Source organism: Pectinophora gossypiella, chromosome 2 (genome assembly GCF_024362695.1).
Source record: "Pectinophora gossypiella chromosome 2, ilPecGoss1.1, whole genome shotgun sequence".
In the NCBI taxonomy this organism is placed as follows: domain Eukaryota; kingdom Metazoa; phylum Arthropoda; class Insecta; order Lepidoptera; family Gelechiidae; genus Pectinophora; species Pectinophora gossypiella.
This window is the reverse complement of record NC_065405.1, coordinates 15,012,697-15,036,301: the sequence shown is the minus strand read 5'-3', so window position 1 is coordinate 15,036,301 and position 23,605 is coordinate 15,012,697. Positions and strand designations below refer to the sequence as shown.

The 23,605-nt window shown below is 38.2% G+C and overlaps 1 protein-coding gene across 2 annotated transcripts in view; it reads right to left on the bottom strand.

Annotated features, from left to right (window-relative positions):
* LOC126378890 (ras-related protein Rab6) overlaps positions 1–23,605 on the bottom strand; it is a 37,372-nt gene that overhangs the window by 6,233 nt on the left and 7,534 nt on the right. For both annotated transcript variants that reach the window (XM_050027388.1, XM_050027396.1), the window contains exons 4-5: positions 7,315–7,520; positions 5,830–5,896 (exon numbers count right to left, since the gene is read on the bottom strand). In XM_050027388.1, coding sequence (XP_049883345.1) covers positions 5,830–5,896; positions 7,315–7,520 — 273 coding nt within the window. The remainder of the gene's footprint in view (positions 1–5,829; positions 5,897–7,314; positions 7,521–23,605) is intronic.

Here is a 23,605-nt window from a genome sequence, read left to right as displayed (position 1 = left end):
CGCTATGGGCTATATTTGATAACCGACGTCCACACGAAAAGTAAATTATATTACTTTTGAATCTGTGACGGTAACTAAACAAACAATAATGCGATGCGACCTATTATAATTATTGTGAATCCTAAGTTTAAGATTATAGACTTTATTATTAAGTTATTTAAAGTTGAATCTAGTGGCGTCTCTCGGTTTCCCATCTAACCGTGCATACTATAACATATATACAGATAGAATAAGAAATAACTACCGAACATCAACTGAAAGTAATAAAATATATTTTATCATGCAAAGAATAAGGTATATTATTAAGTAAATAGTATAAAAATTGAGAGACAGAAATAAGGCAGGTTTAAGCTCTTTTGGAACTTTCATTAAGAGGTATACAGATTTTGCGATTCGTGAGATTTTAGTTGCGTTTCTTGTGCACAACCCAATGTCTGTATACAACTTTAAGAAGGACAATTATCCTATATTACGGCTGCGCTTCCTTGGCCACAGGATATGCAAACTGCAACTGCGATAAATCTGATACATTAAACGCTTAATTCTTAAAGAAACGCAAACTTCGCCCGCGTGTAGCCTATCGCGTGCTATCTTATCATGTGTCATTTATGGAGTCTCTGCTTATCTAAGAAAGGCGCATGCCGGTAATATACATCGCCATATCTTTGAATTTACCACGCGACACCGGTTATTTACTACGAAGGGATATAATCGCCCCGACTTCAGCAGACACCTTCTAATGTTATTTTAAGTTATACCCGTATTTTCTTATTCGCCGAAAAGGAGAGGGATGGACTTTTATTTTTTTTGATTGACAACTGTTAATTTTAAAATGAAAGAATAACCCTGGCGAATACAATAGACATCTCGCTCATATGCAACCCGTTTGACGTGTGCTGTCAACATAATTCTGTCGGGTTATTAGCCAATATAAAGTTTTTCGGGTTTTTTTTAATTTCCGCCTAAAATTGACGTGTGTTCCATAAATTTTATGCTTGTCGATTACCCATCCCTTTTCTTTTCGACGGATAAGAAAACGACAGGTATAACTTATTATAATACTTTTGGATGATTAGGCCAACGGATTATTCACGCTCTCATGCAGGCTGCACGGGGCCTTATTGTTTTAAAATTAGTACATGAAATATTTAAGCAATATATATAATAAAGCATAGACATAGAAACGATTAAAAGTATATACAGCATGCAAATTATATTTGGGTTATTATGTACTCACCAATAATCGGAATAAGTTTCAACAAATCTTGTCCGGCATATTTGTTAATGCATAAATGCCATAATCCCATACCAGCACTGAATATATTTGTTTGAATAACAATATAATTGGCAACTTGACAGTTGTAACAATACAATATGAAATATGTCGGATATGGTAGTTTATCATTTAACTAATTAATTATTATTTTGTTTAATTTTTAAATATTTTATTTTTACAAAATAATAATGCGTTTTTTTATCTGTGAATTACAAAACTCGAAACACGGGCGGCCATGATTGAGGGTCGTGTGACGTCACATTTCATAAAATAAACAAAAACTATCTGTCAGATTTCAAGTGATACTGTTCGACAGTTCAACAAATTGATCTGTGAAGTCACTGGGCAAAATGTCATGTGACCAACCGTTTTCGCGCGAAATTTAAAATAATTTGAGAAATATGTGTTTTTTCCATTATATAAAGCTTTTTCGAGAAAATAAAATATTTTATATTGTTTTTTTTTTTTTTTTTCAAAAATACTTATCCGAAATCTGTCAAGTAGCCAATTAGGCTCAGAGAAATTATAGACGGGAGTTGCATTTGGGCTAGATTTACACATTTTTTTTAATCTGATCAACTATACTTATAAAGTAGATATCTGTAATAGTTTTCTCGCCTCCCCATTATCGACTGAGGCGAGGCAACTATATAAATTGGTTGATGTCGCTTTGGGTCGCAGAGAATAACCTTAAATGTTATATTTAAATTCATTTATATAAGTTAGCATACGTATTTGTGAGCACCTATGAGGATGACATATTCTATTTATAAAAAAACCCTCCAAAATAAAGATTAAAAAGAACGTTTTTTGCAACTTTTTGGCGGAAGTGAGGTATGCACGTACAGCACACATCTGCCTCATAAGAAATCTCAAGGAAAAAAAACAACCGCGTCTCTAAAAAGTAACAAAACACAAACGATCATTCCAGTACTTTCGGGCAGTGCATGCGCTTGGCAACTCCCTATCTATAATTTCTCTTGAGTAATATAGCAACCCATTTCCGATTACCAGTTAGTAAGATCATAACCCTGGTATACATAAAACACGATAACATACATACCGATATTATCAAACCACTCATTTTTAACGCAGTAAAGTTTCCAGTCAATAAATATATTTTATTTTTTATATAGCTAATATTACCAATAGGACGCCGACGTTTCATGCAATTGTAACCCTATTTTACTATACCCACAACTCATTATTTTGAATAGGGAAAGAAGTCTGTTAAGTTTGATATTATTTAATTATTCTTAAGATTTGATTTATGAGATTTATTTTTATAACTACATCGCTCTTAGGAGCGAATGACAAACATAATTCATAAAAATTTATTCGCCAAAAAAATATTTTTCGGCTGCTTATCTTTTCGGGTATGCGGTTAAAAACCAACAGAGGGTTTCTGTAGGGTTTGCATGCCAACCGCGCGCGGTGCGATATATATCGAGCGACGTCGTACGGCTATTAGTCTAAGCCGTCGATACAATTCGAACCACGCGCAACCGCAAGGGCTGCCCTTCTTAATATGACAAGACCATTATACGCGCGATGTTCTGGGGGTTAAAAAGGCCACATCAAAACAAATCATCTAAAAAAAGCAATAATGCAATTTGACATTCGCGCATATAAAAGTAAGTGCGCAATGCAAACAAATGTCAAATAGCAATATTCCATTTTTGGGTGAATTGCTTTGATGTGGCCTTCAAAACTGGCTGCAAGATGTTTTCTGATTCCTCGTACTTCCAATAGAGTTGTGCTAGTAAAATAGGGCGTGAACACAAAACATTAGTAACGTTAAAATTACTTACAACACAGGTGTTAGACGTATATACCACCACCGACACGCACCGGGTTACGTCACTAGTTCCAACCGCTTGGGGAGACTAGCCACAGATTCAAAATAAATTATAAAATTCCGATTACTAAATAAAGACAGATCTAAAACGAAACCCATTTTCTTTTTTAAATTGACTTATTTATGAATTTTAATAAAGAAAAACGTAATAATAAATCCGACATTTTATCACGTTTTTCTATGACGTCACAGTGTGCTTTTTCATACAAATTCCGTAGTAATTTCGTGTTTTGACGTTTATAAAAAGTAACTGATTTGACTAGCCTATTGAGTACTTTCCTAGTTCAAAGATAAATAATGAAATATTTAAAATAATTACTAAATTACCACAAGTCCAAAACTGATAAAAACATTTTAAATTTTCTTTTTAGGTTATATTCCTAATTTTAATGGATATTTTATCACGGTTTTCTATGACGTCACAGTTTACGTTTTCATACAAATTGTTTGTTTCGACTTTTAGGAAAAAAGTAAACGGAGAGAGCTAAATTAATATTATAGTAAAAAACCGCGACCTTTTGAAAAATCACATTCTGATCAATACAACCTCTATTTCTTTCTATTATTTTCAATCCAGATAAAAATTGGGGTAACAATTTTGTACCTGGATTGAAACTAATTTGTCAATAGCGATGTTTTGATGTCAAAGATCATATCCGAATAAAATTTTTCAAAATGGCGCTTACATGGTTTTTACCGTAAGGCGTCGATATATATAATAAAGTTGCAAAAATAAATATAAATACAACAATTAGTGAACTATCAATATGCGTCATACATAGATTTGTATTTCCAATTTTACTACTGTGGCTAATCTCCCATCAAAAACGAAAGAAAAACATCACGAACCGCAATAAATTAAATGTTAAATTTAAGACGCGTCCGAACTGTCGGCCATATCTAGCGAAAACGCCACATCAAACGTCAACAGAAATGTGTGTATGTGCTTGTATGGAGCGTGAACTTTGTGTGTATGGTTTTTTTGTATGGAAGCTTTGGAGGCACTGCGGTTATCACAAATTATCTACGACGGACTTGCCAGGCTATGTTCCTCAAAAACAATATAGATGCCGCGAAAATTTCATGGATAACAGACATAATGCGTCTTTTATCTTTGTTTTTGAGTATAAATGATGACCCTTTTTATTACACCCAGGTACAATTACGTCTTCCCACCCATTATTATTCTGATCAGAATAGAGAGAAGCAATATAACATATTAGGTAGCGACATATTTCTATACATCATAAACTGCCTATACAGGGTGTTAGTGACATCGTAACGAATACTCAGAGGGATGATTCAGACCATGATTCTGAGTTAATATCAAGTGGAATTTTCCGTCACAAAATTCATGTTATTTTTTTAGTTTTTTTTTTAATTATTTTCAATTCTATACTTTTGCGATGGAAAATTCCACTTGATATTAACTCAGAATAATCAGCTGAATCATCCCTCTCAGTATTTGTTACGATGTCACTTACACCCCATACAAGTACATACAGTAGCCATACAAGTAGGTATGGGTGTTAGTGACACTGTAACGAATACTGAAGGGGATGATTCAGACCATGATTCTGAGTCGATATCAAGTGGAATTTCCTGTCGGAGAAGTCATGAAAATTTTAGAGCTTATTTAAATTATTTTCCGTTCCATACTTTTGCGACAGAAAATTCCACGTGATATCAACTCAGAATTATGGCCTGAATCATCCCTCAAAGTTTTCGTTACGATGTCACTAACACCCTGTATACGTCCCACTGCTGGGCACAGGCCTCCCCTCAATCAACCGGAGGGGGTACAGTTTACGTTTCATTTCTGTTTTTATTTCTATACATAATGTGATCCAAATAACAAGCAACAATTATTTTTATTATGCTTCCCCATTACATTGTATTTTGGAATAATTATGTACCCGAGTAATCAAGAAAATAGGTAATTATCACGTTAAACTTCGACAGCGCCATCTATACATTTTTTGGGGAACGTAGCCTTTAAAGTTCCTCATTAGTCAAAATAAAACCGTTATAGTAATGTTGACTTTTTATAATGAAACACACGAGCCATTTCATGGAGGTAACACAAAAATTAAAAAGAAAATCTCCATTTTCTACCTGTTGTATTGCATTCCTTTATGTGTATATTTCGATTGTTTTATACGCCATCACCAGCCCATTAACGTCCCCACTGCTGGGGCACGGGCCTTCCCTATGGATGGATAGGGAGATCGGGCCTTAAACCACCACGCGGGCCCAGTGCGGATTGGTGGTTATTAACGACTGCTAATGCAGCCGGGACCAACGGCTTCACGTGCCTTCCGAAGCACGGAGGAGTTCGAGATGAAAACTTTTTTTTTGTTGTCACCCATCCTATGACCGGCCTTTGCGAAAGTTGCTTAACTTCAACAATCGCAGACCGAGCGCGTTGACCGCTGCGCCACCGAGCTCCTCAATAGACCGAGTTTTATATGCAATAAAGTATATTTGATATAATATTGAATTAAAAAAATATGTTTAACAAAAATGTATCTAAAAGAACGCAGTGACTCCAAAACCTTTATAAATTCTCCTGATTATTGTAAAACGGTAAACACACGTGAAAACTCTTTGTTTGTGGTTGCTAGCATGAACATTCTGTATAAAGTGGTCATGTAAAGAATCCTTCTTTTCGAAGTTGGGTATAAAAAAAGGATACTGTCTTCAGGAGGCTTGCTTTCCGCTGAATCCATACCGGGCAACGCAGCCGCTACTCGTCGGAATAACTGAAATTTATGAAAACAAATAAGTATTATTAAAATAACATCATCATAGACCTTGGAGCATTGCACTCTATGGAAGTGAAACATGGACTATGACACAGAGAGACACAGAGAGGTTGGAAGCGTTTGAGATGTGGTGTTGGCGAAGGATGGAGGGTACAAGCTGGACTGAAATGGAGTCAAATTAAAAAGTGCTGGAAAGAGTTAAAGAAAAGAGAACCATATTGAAGACAGAGAACCGGAGAGGAAATATGATTGGCCACCTGATACGACACGATTCGTTTATAACATACATTATAGAAAGAAAAATTGAAGGGAAGAGAGGAAGGCGTAGACCTAGGAAAACATTTATGAAACAAATAAAAGAAAAGGTCGTGTCGTATCAGGAGGTGAAGGATTTGGCGGGAAGAAGAGAGGAATGGCGATTACTCCACCGACAAGAGCGCAGCTCTTAAATAAATAAAGAGACCTCGTATAAGAAACAGACAACCAATCTCTGTAAAAGTGTCCGCGGAACATCTTGTCACAAGCGACGGCGTGTAACGACACTGTACAACCGATATTGCACTTTATATGAACAGCCATAACATCTTAGTTTGAGGGAACGACCTTATCCTATCTACATAACTTATTCAACTTATTCGGACGCTTTTTTAGAAAAACTCCTTAGCGAATGTGAATCTATTTGTTCATTCGATTTCATATAAAAATGAAAATTACACATCTAAAAAATCAAACCCTTTCGAATTTTGGATCGACAAAACACGAGTTTATTAAATTTTAAATTTGAATTTGGAACATTCTTGCCAGCAACCTGTATTTTGTCTGATAAATGCGCTGAAGACATACCTTCAATTTAAATCGTGGGACGTAGAGTCATGAATAATATCATGTACCCACTATAGAACCCTGTCGCACTATCATATTTAACATTTAATGAGACTTATCGTTTAATTTCTCAAATAAGTTAATGTGACATGGTATCAAAGTGTCAGACTATCATTAAAGAATAACAAGACAAACATCGTATTTTTTTTAAGACCCAGCGTCTTCATGTCCATCTGGGCACTAACTAACAACACTAAGCAATAGCATTTTTTACGGCCTCCATGGTCCAGTGGTTGAGCGTTGTGCTCACGATCCGGAGGTCCCGGGCTCGAATTCCGGTGGCGAAAAATCACTTTGTGATCCCTAGTTTGGTTAGGACATTACAGTCCAAAAGCAAGATGATCCGTGCCTCGGCAGGCACGTTAAGCCGTTGGTGCCGGTTACTACTTACTTATGTAAGTAAGTAGTCGTTACATGAGCCATGTCAGGGGCCTTTGGCGGCTCAATAATAACCCTGACATCAGAGTTGATGAGGCTGGTAATCCACCTCACAACCCACACGATAGAAGAAGAGTATTTCTTTTTGTCATCACCTGTTTAACATTATAGCCGGCCTTAGCGCTGGTCTCTATAAACATGACGTTGAGCTCCTTGGCCTTGCGGTCGCCATCCTCGGTGGAGACCTGCCTCTTGTCTGACAAGTCCGTCTTGTTGCCCACCAGCATGATGATGACGTCAGACCCGCGCTCCGTGCGCACGTCATCGATCCATTTCGACGTCTGGTGAAAGGAGTTTGCATCTGTAAAAAATATAACATAACATAAGCTCAGTAGTGATACGAGTGAGAAACAATGTGATAAGAGAGAGATGTGGTGTAAAATATAGTGACTAAGATTTGTAAGGGAATATTAAGTTGGTTTGGACATAGGATTACAAAAGCAGTATATATAAAGCGAAGGCAGAGGAACACCTAGAAGGACGTACATTGACCAAATTGGAGATGACTGTAGAAAAGGTTCAGTACGATCTACTCTGAACCGGTGTATGAAACGAATGATGAATGTGGAGGAAGCGAGTATGACAGGATCGAAGCAAATCGAACTCCATAGTCTCTGCTTACCCCGGAGGGAAATAGGCGTGAGTTTATGTGTATATGTATGTACAAGCTGACTACTGTATCCTAATGAACTGAGTACCCATAGCTCACCGAACTTTCTGTTAGACCAATGATATCACGTAATTTCCATGATCTGTGCCGGTTAATGGCAGTAGGCTCGCCCCCTATTACATAAGACTTAAGCATAAATACGGGAGTATGTTTTACATATACACAATCCTTAATAAGGTAAGCTGTGCCACAAAGTTATCAGAAGGCAACTTGCAGCCATGAAATTACTTTTTGACAGACAACATTGACCATAACAGAAACCTACACGATTTTATTTTATCGTTTGCCACCACTGACCAACTAACGGCCTCCCTGGTGCACTGGTTGAGCGTTGGGCTCACGATCCGGAGGTCCCGGGTCCAAATCCCGGTGGGGACATATCGCAAAAATCACTTTGTGACACCTAGTTTGGTTAGGACATTACAAGCTGATCATCTGATTGTCCAAAAGTAAGATGATCCGTCTGATATAAGTAAGTAGTCGATACATGAGCCATGTCGGGGGCCTTTGGCGGCTCAATAATAACCCTGACACCAGGGTTGATGAGGTTGGCAATTCAGAAAAAGACTGACCAACAAGGTTAAAATTTTAAAACAATTATAAATAACACTAATAATTTAATCAAGAATAGATTAATGTAGTTTTATATCAGATTAGAATTAATTACGCATTTTACGCCGTAAATGAAAGATAATTGGATAAGATCGGCACAATATAATTAATGATTAAACGAACTTACCTGTATGTGAAGTTCTATCATAATTATACGAGCTGCTTCGTCCGAAGAGATTAGCATAAGATACATGTAGTAGCACATACGGTGTCGCCTTATCGCACTGTTTAGTTGAGAAATATAAAACAAAAAATGTCAAAAAGTGGCGGGTAGATTGTTTCCCGCTCAGTTAGTAATCCACATTTCGTCATTTAGTTAAGAGAGATAATAGTAGGGTATTGGTGATATTTCACGCACTGGGGTAGAACATAGGGTGGGTGGGATGCTAATCTCTTCGGACGAAGCAGCTCGTATAATTATGATAGAACTTCACATACAGGTAAGTTCGTTTAATCATTAATTATACTCGTGCTTCGTCCTCGAGATTAGCATAAGATACATGTAGATCTTGAGAGATCACGTGAAATATCAAATAATAGAAATAAAATTCTATCAATTATAATTTTAATTTCTAACAACATAAAATGACTTCTTGTATAAAAGGAAAACAACAATATTTTTTAAATGAATAAATAAATTAAGCTAATTGTGCTTAGGTAAATTATAATTTATATTGTAAATTAATCATTCCTGATTTATAAGTTTAATATAATATTAGTGTAACGAATCGTTATTTATAATAGATCTAGCAAATAACTCATGATCGATTATGTCCCCAACAACTCTGTTGTAGAATCTACCAAACACATTAGAAGATCCGCTCCACCCAGCGGTCTTCCTTATAAGATCCAAATTAACTCCTAGCTGGTGCGCCCTAGAGGTCGCATCGTGTCGCGTACTGTGTGCCGTGAACACAGACACGTTTATACCGCACTCGCTAAGAGTGCTTTTTACCCACCGACTAAGTGTTTGAGATGATACCGATTTATGTGGTTTTTTAATACCGATAAAGAGGTAATGATTATTGCCTCGCAAGGAGTCAGTCATGTCTAAGTATCTAAGCAATACATTAACAGAACAAACCTCTGGTCGGTCTCGAAAATAAGGGAGGACGAGTACAGGTTGTAAGGAGCCAATACGAGACGTCTTAATCAGGTCAGGGATTTTTATTATTACCTTATCAGGAAATCGTTCAATATTATTAATATTAATCTTGGACAAGGTCTGTAACCTATGAGCGGTTACAAGAGCTAAAAGAGTTGAAATTTTTTTTGAAAGTTTATCGAGATTTAAATTTTCATTAGGATACCAGGTAGCCAAAGTGTCCAGAACAGTTGATGTGTCCCAGGTCACGTTATATTTGGGTAAGGGTGTACGGAGTTTAAAAACACCTTTAAAAAACCGTTTCATACGGTCATCGTTACCAACGTGAACACCGAGTATCAACGACAAGGCTGATCTACAACTATTAAGGGTCCCGTATTGAGCACCTGCTTCAAAAAGTTTCGTTAGAAAATTGATGCTTCAAAGACATTAAAATTATGAGCATTACAAAATTGATACCACTTCCTCAAACACGTGTCGTATTGCCTGACCGAACTGTCAGAAAGTGAGGCTAACATAATCTGGATGGATGATGGCGGGACTCTACGCCTCAAGAACGATTGGCGGACAACAGCCCGGCAACCAGGGTAACTCGCTGGTGGACGGCTCGGTTGCTGCAATGAGACAGGATTAAATTTCGACTAGGTTCGAATATAATCGGCTTGGAAACAAGAAGTTTTCTGAATAATGGATACCACGGCTGTGTGGGCCATAAAGGGACAACGACTATGCCTGTGGCTTTATCTTTTATTATTTTCCTAATTATTTTTAATACCATAGTAAATGGCGGGAAAGCATATAAATAGAAATCTGACCATGATAACGTAAAAGCATTTATGGCATATGCGTCAGGATCTCTGTGCCAAGACACGTATTTGGTACATTTCTTATTGATTCGACTAGCGAAAATGTCTATTTCGGGAATCCCAAACTTATTGATGATCTTTTGAAAAGCAAAATCATTTAGTTCCCACTCAATATCTGGGTGGTTCTTTCTAGATTCTGCATCTGCAATGAAATTTTCAGTCGATTTTATGTACGATGCAAATACAATAATAGCCCTAGACTCGCACCATTGCCATAAATCCTTCGTTACTTGTGTGAGGTGTGGGAACTGAACGCCACCCATACGGTTTATGTACGATATGGCTGTGGTATTATCAATTCGAAGAAGAATTTGACAATTTTTCATAGATTTGGCAAAGACTTTTAACCCAAAAAATGCTGCAAGAATTTCAAGATAATTAATATGCATCGTTCGCTCCTGCTCTGACCACGAGCCACTTGCAGTGTTATCCCCACATGCTGCTCCCCACCCCGTAGTCGAAGCGTCACTGAAAATTTCCATGCAATAGTCATCATATTTAATTTTATTTGCCGGCAGTAAAATAGCCTGTAACCACCAGTCAAATTCAGCAGAAAGATATGATGGTAAGTTCATGAATCTGTCATAATTCTCCGGGTCATCCTTTAGATTTAAATATTTGCATCTTTCAAAAGCCTTTGTGTACAGCCAGCCGTATTCTACGGCTGGGCAAGCAGAGTTAAGCATACCTACAAGACGAGCAAATTCTCTTATTCTGCAATGTTTCAAAGATTTGAAGCGATTTAATTCGTTCTCAATTTTTGTGATTTTGTCATCAGGTAGGCTAACTTGGAAATTTTCAGTGTCTATTACGTAACCTAAGAACTTGCAACGCCTACTAGGTGTGAGAGAGCTTTTTTCGGTATTGATAATAAAGCCTAAAGAAGTTAACAGTTGCTGTGTAGCGTAAATGTTGGCTACGCAAGCGTCATACGAAGAACCGAGTAAAAACATGTCATCTAAATAAACCGTAGATAGATATCCACAGGAGCGAAGCAATTTCACAACAGGTTTCATTACCTTAGTGAATACAAAGGGTGCAGTATTTAGACCAAACGGTAACACATTGAATTCATATAACTTGCCATCAAATATGAAACGAAGATACTTTTTTGAATTTTTGTGAATTGGAATTAAAAAGTATGCATCTTTCAAATCCAAAGTGCTCATGAAGTAATTTTCAGACACTAGTTTCAAAGCCGTACGAAGGTCTTCAAGCTTAAAATGTTCAGTATCTATGAAATCATTAAGGTTTTTCAAATTTAAGATAAATCTGTGTTTACCATTTGGCTTCGGTACTAAAAATATACTCGATATGAATTGACCCTCACATGGTCGACACTGAGATATTGCACCCATTGTCAAGAGGTCTGTAATACATTTACCTATTTGTATTTTTTCTGTACTAGAATAATTGTGATTCATGGGAGGATTACTTTGTACAACTGGCCTTGAAAACGGAATTTCATATCCAGCTATCCACGACAAAACTACAGTATCACTGGTTAAAAGTGACCACTGGGTAAAATACTGAGAAAGCCTGCCGGCGTATCTCACCGGGACATCTAGCGGCGGTTGTAATTGGTCTGCGATGCCTGCGCCGGCGCTCGCTGCGATGGTCGCGAGGAGTTCGCGTGCTGGTTCCTCTGAGCAGGCTCCTTCGCCCTCTGAGTCCCCTGTTGCCTGCGACCCGGGGGAGGAGCCTTCCAGTTTAAATTATTCCTGGTATGTTGTCTAGATGGTCCTGGATTTTGTTTGTTCTTGGCCGGTTGTGTAGATCTTATTGTAGATGTGGTGGGAACTGATTTTAAATCTGCCCCCGATTTAGATATTGATTTTGCAGTCTTAATTACCTCCACTACATCAGAGCCAAATAGAAACTTACCAATTTTTGACTTCACGAGGTGTTCCCTTATGTCCTTTTTTATGTTATTAAGGACAAAATTACGCCGCGTGACTGAATCAGCATGTTGACAATCACACAAAAGTCGACTTCCATCCATTAAGAGTTTGATAATCTGTGTGTCCTTATTCTCTCGAGATAACAATATTGTTAAAGCTTCACTAATACATGAAATTGCACAACCGACTTGTTTCTGTTTCGCTTGGATGCTTCGGTCTCTTTTATATATAACATCGGGTATAGCAGCCTTAACTTCAAGATTAAGTTCAGGAGCGCCAACACAATTACAATTACCAGGTGGTAAATATCTGTCATGTAACTCCTTCCGAATCTCTTTGGGCATTCCCTGAGTAAGCAGGTGCTTAAGCCGTAACGCCAAGTCCGCCTGAATGTCATTTCCATATTCCTTGACAACTGATAGGTCATCTCCTAGTATCGCTAAGATTTCATCGTTAAGCTCTGGACCCGGCAGCAGCTCATTAGGAAGATCGGCGGGCGCCGGTGCGGTGCCGGCACTCGTTGATGGTAATGGTTCGTCATCAGAAGCAGTTGTTAATAACGGCAATGTGTCTCCGACCTCATTATTGCTAGGTAAGTTCGATCGACTCGACTCCAGTACTTCTTCCTCACTAGATATAATATCATAATTGTTTCCTACAATCGGTGGACCGTCTGTAAAGACAGAAAGTAAACAAGTAGGTATATGGATTTTTTTTTTTTTTGTTGAAAAAATATATATCTTTTAATAGATATCTTAATTGTAAATGTAATCCTCTCAAATACAATTATTTGATGTTATAAAGTGAAGTGACAACCCGGTATAATTGCCCGCAACACTAAAGATCATTAAAACGATCGTAGCATAAAATAAACTGTTACATTCTGCACTCTTATTGTGAAGTGACAACCCGGTATGGATGCCCGCATCACGTTTACGAGTTCACGCTGATTAGAAAAGTGACAGCCCCTCAAACTGCCCGCAATTCCAACTTATACGTGATATAAACTGCGTTTACATTCTTAAGTGGTAACCCCTCGAATTACCCGCAATAAGAATACATAACGCCAATGCACATAATAGTACAAGCAGATGTAACTAACCTTCTTCGATTGACGGTGCATTCCTCGATGATGTAGAAGACGTATCACTATGATTCTTCCGGGCTTTTTTTAATTTCCTTTCGAGTTTCTTCATTTTTTTCTTAATATAATCGTAATCGTCGTCACGTTCACGCTTCCTTTTTCCCATATTAAAGAACTTTACACTATTTAATTATTGGCTTGAAAAAATTAAAGTAATACGTGCGAACCGGCGGAGCACTGTACTGTGAATGACGAAATGTGGATTACTAACTGAGCGGGAAACAATCTACCCGCCACTTTTTGACATTTTTTGTTTTATATTTCTCAACTAAACAGTGCGATAAGGCGACACCGTATGTGCTACTACATGTATCTTATGCTAATCTCGAGGACGAAGCACGAGTATAATTATTGTTATTACATTAGGGACCCGTTACCATACTACGTTATCAGATTCGGACTTAGACTCTCAGGAGACATTACAGTTTCTTTGGAATATGGTTAGGTATATTTTGGTAAATATGTATTTTATGTAGGAAAGTGAGAATACTATGGAAGGATAATGAATGGGGATTTGATTGTTTATGGTATGAGAGGAGGATGGTAAATAAATGGGACGTAAGGCAGTTTTAAAAAGTAAGAAAGGCGAGTCGATGGTGCGATGTCATGTCGGTCGGGTTAGAGGATTTTGTTAAAATATAAGGAGTAAAGATATTTAAAATATGTTATTTCTATATCCCACATTTATTATTACATCACTAATTTTAGAGCCACGCTCTCAGTCGAGACGGTGTATCATTCTTCATGCTACTTTTTTAGGGAAAAATATGAATTGCCTTCCGCCCGGCAGTACTCTGTCTGACGCGAGTGCAATGGCGCCCACAGCATTATATACTCGTACTCGTATTATATTGAGTATATAATAATTAACTTAATATAACAATAATATAACAACCTCATACAAAAACGTAACAAAATGTCGCACTTATTATTATTTTTTTCTTTATTAAAATTTATAAATAATGTTCAAGTATCAGTAATTCCCGCTTCCTACCCTTTCCTATCACCCGGCGGCGCTCACTCATTCATCGAACACGCTCACTCAAATTTCCGAATCATTCATTCTTTTCTTGCTTCAACAACCATGCGTGAGAGTGTCGGCCGACCAAACAAAATACAATTATCATCATAAAAGTGCACGCAGCCATCTAAATCATCATCTCCGAGGGCCCTCGTCGAGCAACGGTGTCCCCGGGGATATAAATCTCCGTTTTGCAGCGCATCTGTAAGTTTTTCCCACCTTCCCTCTGTTACTTGTCTGTAGGATATTTTTGCATAACCGCCCTTTTCGCTCAAACAACCAACGCGACCTATGTTTACGTACACCACTGGAGCTATCGAAGCTATCTTTACCACAACACAAACAAATAAGTTAAATAGAAACAAGTAAACGTCACCACACCTTTTGTCACCATTAGATCTGTCTTTAGTTTGTGTCGTTTAGTAATCAGCATTTCATAATTTATCTTTATATGTTTGAACTAGGGAACTACCCAATTCTATAGTAACATGACCTTATATATCTAGGCCATACAATTTTGTCACTGTCGTTTGTCATAATATCGTTACCAGTTAGGCTAAGGCTCCAGTAGTAAAATTGTAACCTTCTTAAATAAAAGCAAGAATAAGCTGAAACAATTTAACGTGCGCTACATTAAACAAGCGTATAATAAAATATTTTTCTTCCAGCTCGTTATTTCCATTAAGTTTCCCTTGTATTTCACTCCAGCAGTTTCACGAGCAATTCCACGGTTTATCGCTTTATCTTACTGGTACTGGGTAAGAGAAAAATATGTCTAGAATAATCGTTAAAAAGTAACATACATACATACATTCACATACATAAACTCACGCCTATTTCCCACCAGGGTAAGCAGAGACTATAGAATTCCATTTGTTTCGATCCTGACACACTTCTCAAAAAAAACAAAAAAAAAAACCTAAAAAACCGTAAAAAGTAAACCTAATATATAACCTATGGTGTTAGTTTTCATTAATTTTCCGACATGAAATTCCACTATGATATCAACTCACAATCATGATATGAGTCATCCCCCTTAGTATTAGTTACGATGTCACTAACACTCATACGCACTTGTATGGGTAATTCAACTCATTATTTTCAGTTAATATCAAGTGTAATTTTACAAAAATAGAATTGAAAATAATTAAAAGAAACATGAATTTTGCGACGGAAAATACCACTTAATATTTTACTCAGAATCGTGGTCTGAATTATCCCCCTTACAATTCGTTACGGTGTCACTGACACCCTGTATAGGTATGACACCCTGTATAGGTATGACACCCTGTATAGGTATGACACCCTGTATAGGTATGACACCCTGTATAGGTAAACTCACAACCGTGACACTAATAATGAATCGCAAAGGCATCTTTTACTACTTATTTATACAATAATTGTGTACTTTTAACGTCAACTGCGAAAGTAACTCTGTCTGTTACACTTTCACGCCAACACAACTAAAGCGAGTTTGATGAAATTCGATCTAGAGATAAATTAGACATTAGGAAAGGGTGGGCGATTTAAAGAAAGAAACATTTATATTTTGCCGTACATTATATACCCTGGGCCTGATGAATCGCGTAATGTAATAGGGCAACAGCCTGACTCTTGCCTCCATAAAAAAGTAATAGTTTCGCTCGACTCGCGAAGTTTTACACCTTCAGTGGGAAACGAGGAGCCCAGGTAGTTGGTAGAACGCTTGCCTCTCACTTTGAGATCACAGGCTCGAATCCAGCACAGTCCTAAACCAGTGGTTGTCGAATTTGTTTTTCGAATTCATGTTTGGATCATAAATGATTATCACGTGCTCAGCGGTGAAGGAAAACATCGTGAACAAACTCGCATTCCCGAGAAATGCATTTTCGGAGGTATGTGACCTAACCTGTATTGTGCTGGTTTTCCCTTCGCAGGTCGTACAGATAGTCGCTTCTGTAAAAAACCGGACCTGTCAAATTTTCAGGTTATGTAAGCAGACCCTGTGAAAAACGGTATAACGCTAGGGAGATGATGAGTTGGAAAACGACTATCGCAAAAATACATCATAGCATACAACGCAATATAAGTAGTACTTATACCCAAATAAATTCGTTAAGCTAAAATGTGTACGTATTGCCAAAGTTCCCAAAGGCGAATAAAATTTGGAAGTTGCGGCGAAACACTCAACTTCCAACTCCGAATAATTATTAACCAACTTCTTTACGAAGATCTCTTACTGAAATTGTTTCGTAAAATACTTAATAATACAAAGTAATCTAAAGTAATATTGAAGAAGCAACTGACTGATATATCATACACACAGCCAAAACCGCTGGGAGTAGAAAGACGGAATATTCAAATTCAGAAATTCGACTTCAAAAAATCTTTATTCAGTAGGTAACATAGATACACTTTGAATCGTCAATTTTTAAATCGTCAATATAGCACAGCCGTCGCGGAACGGGAATAATATCATTGGCTTTGACCAATAGCCTTATGGCTTCTATCTACATAGATATCATTTGCTGCGTCTATTGGTTGAAATTGAAACCGTCGATATAATTCGCGCTACGCACGATGCGGTTGCATCGCGGCGATCAAATCTTCCTTTCATAAAAAATAAATTATAAATAATAATTAGTTATTTCATGAATATAACAAAAAAATTGAGATATCCTTAGTTTCAGTACGATCTATGAATTGGCGTGCGTGTATGAAACGATTGATGAAGCGAGAGAAATGTGTCAGGATCGAAACAAATGGAATTCCATAGTTTCTGCTTACCCCGGTGTGAAATACGCGTGATTTTATGTATGTTATAATACGCTTGTCCTCTTCTTATATCGTGTGGATTTTGAGGTGGAGTACCAATCTCATCAACCCTGGTGTCAGGGTTACTATTGAGCCGCCAAAGCCCCTGACATGGCTCATGTAACGACTACTTACTTACGTCAGTAAGTAGTAACCGGGACCAACGGCTTAACGTGCCTTTCGAAGCACGGATCATCTTACTTTCGGACAATCTCGTGATCAGTCAGTAATATCCTAACCAAACTAGGGACCATAAAAGTAAATTTTGTGATAAGTCCCCACTGGGAATCGAACCCGGGACCTCCGTATCGTGAGCCCAACGCTCAACCACTGGACCACGGAGGTTGTTAAAATACGCTTGTGATGTGCATTTATAATGTAGGCAAATTAAGTATTTGTTATGTTATTTTTGGTGGGTTTTGGAAATCCAACACAACGCCTAAGGCAAATTCCATGCAGATGAAATCGCAGACAACAGCACAGCTGGTGAATTATAAAACTAATGAAATCGACGTTCCTACAAAACACTTTTGAAACCAGGCAAATCTGCACAAACAAAGACATAACAAAGTCATCATGCCTGTAATCCCGAAGGGGTAGGCAGAGGTGTAGAGTTTAAACACCACACCACTATTGCTATTTTGGCAATAGCCAAAATGGCTAGGCTTTAGTCCACTATTTCCATTAACCGGGCACTAGGCCTGGAAACCATATGATATCAATTATCTATGATCCAAACATGAATTCAAACTCAAAATCGAACGTCGAATTCAATTGTTTAGTGGTTCCGGCCTAATAAAATAGGCACTAGTTTTCACTACAATCTCACCTGTGGTCTAAGGTGGATCACGCTACCTAGCAAATGCCTGTTCACTCTAGCCTTGAAGACTCCCAGATTATAACGAGTTGGAAAAACAGACGACGACAGACAGTTAAATACGAAATGTAATTTAAGATTATTTTCATAAAAAATCTACTACCGCTGTTCAAGTATTTGAAGCTGTATCATCTAGAATACAAAGTAGAAAGTAATAATATAGCATTTTCTACTTCAAGAGATAGGTCCCGGCCATTGGCACATGCTAGAAGTCGTAAAGGCAAGCTTAGTGAGTTACGAGGGCCTTAAAACCGACAACTGTAAAGCTAGCACAGAAAATTCCAGAAACTCGAGCAGCTAGATGGAGTACCTACATATAGGGTGTCAGTGACATCCTAACGAATACTGACCCCTCAGTATTCGTTAGGATGTCACTGACATTTTGAGGGATGATTCAGACCCTGACTCTGAAATAATATCAAGTGAAATGACCTGTTGGAAAATTTAAGAAAATTTTGGTGCTTTTTAAATTATTTTCAGTTCCATACTTTTGCCACGGAAAATTCCACTTTATATCAACTCAGAGTCATGGTCTGAATCATCCCTCAAAATTTTCGTTACGATGTCACTAACACTATATCCCAATTGGGGTAGACAGAGGTACATCCATCGCGAGATGAACTAAGTACCCACGCCTCACCGACACTTTACAACATGCCCGGGAAGACATGCTGCTGCTTTTATTCGCTTCCAGTCCAGCATAATAAGGAATATTACATAACATAAAACGCTCACGACTATATAACAATTGGGGTAGTCAGAGGTACACCCATCGCAAGATGAACTTAGTACCCACACCTCACCGAGCTTCCTGTTAGCCCAAGGTGATAGTGAGCCGTATCGTCGTGTATAATGTAATTAATTAGTTAAATTACACGCAACATCAAGTCAGATTCAAACATCAGGTAAAATTTGAAGTGACTGTCCTCAAAATTGTCTTCTAATTTTGTCATTCTAGAAAGTTACCCGCAGATTTGAAAACGACGAATCTCGTAAGATTTGATATAACACTCGGATAGAAGCTTCTAGATTGGGCAATTTGACCCATGTCATTCATCGTGGGATATTGCTCGCGACGTGAAATGGAGCCTTTAATCCGAAATGACTTGGGCCTAAAGATTGATGTCGAGTACAAATGGAAACTTTTTACTCACGACTGAAAATTAGATTCTAAAGAAAAAACATTTCTGGGGGGTTAAAAAGGCCACATCTAAGCAATTCACGTTGCGCACACACATATGCGCAAGTGTCAAATTGCAATATTGCTTTTCTAGATTAATTGCTTCGATGTGGCCTCCATACTCCACCACGCTGCTTCGCTGCGGGTTGTTTGATTTCGGTGATAAAAACTATCACGTTCTTTCCTAGGTTTCAAACTATGTATATTTCAAACTGTAAACGAACATTTTTGGTTATTTTATGGACGCGAGGGTCGTGACCCCCGCGGTTCACTGCAGGTAGAGATAAGTTTGAGGACCGTTTTCCTCATAATACTTCTACGAGAGAAAAATATGAGCAAAATACGTTACGTTCGGCTATGTGTTATCTATTATCTGTTTGTGTACCTAATAAACAAACATGCATATATAAACTCACGACGTAAGCAGAGACTATGGAATTCCATTTGCTTAGATCCTGCCACACTTCTCTTGCTTCCTCCACATTCATCAACCGTTTCATACATGCACGCCGGTTCAGAGTACCTAGATCTTATTGAACTTTTTCTAAGGACATCTCCAATTTGGTATGGCTATTTAAGTTACTTCTCCCGATCCGGCCCGATCTCCCTATCCATCCGTAGGGAAGGCTCGTGATCCAGCAGTGGGAACGTTAATGGGCTGGTGATGATTTAAGTTACTTCTATTTGGCATAAGAAAACTGAGAGACTACGGATTTGATCCAGTTCATTCGATCTTGACACACTAGTCTTCCGTATACTACATTGATTATCTTTTCATACGCGCGTTCGCGCTCCCGTAGTCAAGGACAAAAATAAAATCTTTGTGCTTTTCGTCATACACCAGTGGTGGTTACAAAGGTCTTCTCCTTCTACCGTGTGGATTGTGAGGTGAATTACCTACCCCCATCAACCCTGGTGTCAGGGTTAGTACTAAGCCGCCATAGGCCCCTGACATGGCTCATAAAATAAAAATATAGATACAATGGTACCTACTGGCTTTCCGCCAGCTACTTAGCATGCGTGGATCTCCATAAACTTCCACTAAGTATAAGATTTTTTTTCGTGTTTTTTTTTTGTTTTATTGGTTTCATTGTTTGTTAAAGGTACACAAACGTTTAAGATTTTTTTTTATATATTATTATTAGCCTGTGTGATCCCACTGCTGGCCAAAGGCTTCCCCCATGTCTTTCAAAGTATCCCGGTTCTGTGCGAGCTCTATCCAGTCTTTTCGATAACCGTCGAGATCATCGCGCCATCGTTTCAGGGGTTTCGTTTTTTTATATAAAGTATAACCCCTACATTGGGATTTTATGTTATGTTAAAGAAAAAGAAAACATCATGTTTCAATAGTTCCGAAGATTACTCGCAAACAACGAAATAATATTACGTGAGCGGCAGAGCTAACATCTTGTTTTCAAATAACACGAAATTATTTCCGAATACATATCGAATGGTAGTAGTGAATATTCATATTTACTCCATTTCCTCGTTAGCCGTGCCTAATCAAGCATGAACATAAGTCATATTTAATAGTACATTTTCAGCTAAAACTAACTAAAAGAGAAAAACAGCAGTTTTACATGCAGACACGTGTCGTTTCAGCTTTTACATAGTTCAGCCTTATTCTTCTTCTATCGTGTGGGTTGTGAGGTGAATTACCAACCTCAACAACCCTGGTGTCAGGGTTATCATTGAGCCGCCAAAGGCCCCTGACATGGCTCATGTAACGACTCCCTCTTTAACCGTGGTCCCGTTAAGGTGACCCATTAACGGGACCACGGTTAATTTTATTTACCCGTTGACCAATGACACTAGGGATTGCTAATTGATAAATTGATAGCAGATCAGTCGATAAAAATAAATAAATCCAATCCATCAATTACGTGAGGCTGCAACTAAAGGACTAAGGAGATAAAGATATTTTATACATTTTGGCCTTTTTTCCTGCTGATTATTTTAAAATTATTTTCCATCTTTGCAAATTAAAACAAATACTAGAACAAGACAGCGCACACGACAAACAATGTTTCAAATTCAACCGCAACCATGGAATTGTTGTACGTAGTTGTCAAATATATTTTCTTTATTTTACTATGACAAGTGAAAACTCTCGACAGAGATCATAACTGGCAAAACAGGAAGAAAAGTTTAATAAACCTTTGGATGTGTAGTATCGTATTTTCAATAATCGATAAATACATACCTATGTAATAATCCCTAGTGTCATTGGTCAACGGGTAAATAAAATTAACCGTGGACCCGGTAATGGGTCGATTCACCGGGACCACGGGTAAAATGGGCTTCATACTTACTTACATCAGTAAGTAGTAACCGGGACCAACGGCTTAACGTGCCTTCCGAAGCACGGATCATCTTGCTTTTTGGACAATCAGGTGATCAGCCTGTAATGTCCTAACCAAACTAGGGATCACAAAGTGGTTTTTGTGAAATGTCCCCACCGGGATTCGAACCTGGGACCTCCGGATCGTGAGCCCAACGCTCAACCACTGGACCACGGAGGCCGTCAGCCATTCAGCCTTATGTCAGACGACTTACTTTAGCTATACTAGAAATCAGTAGATAAGTACGTATTTTTATAAGTTTTTTTTTTTGTTTTTTAATAACATTTCATCTGTCTCTGCTTACCCCGGCGAATTGGTTGAGGGTGAGCGCGCTCCCAAAGCAAATCAACGATAACTCACGTCAAAAATACCTAACTTACCCCTGTGGGAAATAGGCACGTTAAGCCTAACGTGCCTTCCGAAGCACGGATCATCTTTCTTTCGGACAATCAGGTGATCAGCCTGTAATGTCCTATAGCTTATAACCAAACTAGGGATCACAAAGTGATTTTCGTGATGTGTCCCCACCGGGACTTGAACCCGGGACCTCCGGATCGTGAGCCCAACGCTCAAACCACTGGACCACGGAGGCCGTTAGCCTATCTTCACAGTGAACTCCCGCGATCTGCCGCAGATGGGATTAACTACTTGGCCGGACAAATGGGGAGCGCTGAGGGCTCTCACCCGGTAACCCTCGCACAGAGAGGGCACGTGAGCATATCGTTTCGGTAATTATAATGAATAGCGGCAGGTGGACGGGCCTTCAACTCGTCATGTTTAGCGTCGAGGTCTGCCGTGCGCTGTTGCTCGAAATCGTGGACTCGCATCATCACAAGCCTGCGCCATTACGTAAACATACGTATACAAATGAACAACACTACATAGAAAGTAAATAATTCAGTACCTAAGGATTCGGTGTACCCCCAACGCCTGGGTGACTGGGTGACGCAAATATTTGGCGTCGTCTCGCGAAGGCCGACAAACAAATTCCTATCGATTGTGAACTGTACCATCCTACGTCATGTTCAACCAACATTTTGAGGTTTCCAGGTCTAATAATGGACCGAAAAACAATATACGTAATTGGCGCTGTAAAGATTTCCCTTCGTTCAACCTTCTAATAACGGCTTCCGTGGTCCAGAGGTTTGAGCGTGGAGCTCACGATCTGAAGATCCCCGGTTCAAATCCCATTGGGGATATATCACAAAATTCATTTTGTGATCCCTAATTTGGTTAGGACATTACAGGCTGATCACCTGATTGTCCGAAAGTAAGATAAACAGTGTTTCAGAAGGCACGTTAAGCCGTTGGTCCCGGTTACTACTTCGGTTACACCTCACAACCCACACGACAGAAGAAGACCTTCTAATTTCATGGATAACAGACATATGCATCTTTTATCTCTGCTTTTTGGTATAAATTATGACCCTTGTTATTACACCCAGGCACAATCACATCTTCCATCCATTATTAAATAAAGTGAAGCAATATAGGTAGCTAAGTAGCAACATAATTTATACATAATGTGATCCAAATATCAAGCAACAATTATTTCTATGCTTCTGCCATTACATTATAATTTTGAATAATTATGTACCTGAGTAATAAGAAAATAGATAATTTACACGTAAATCTGGAACGTAGCCTGGAATGCCCCTCATTCGACCTGTGTTCAGTCTAGATTACATTGATTTACTAGGTTCTAGACCTAATAAACCTGTTTCTGTTTAGGTCACCAACCGATTAACCGACCAAAAATGCCCAAAGGCACCTACAAAATACGAAAAACGAATATTCGTTGCTTTTTTATTTTCTAATTTTAGTCTAGCTGGTTTAATTCCTAAAAAAATCATTACCTAATTGATGAAATGCTGA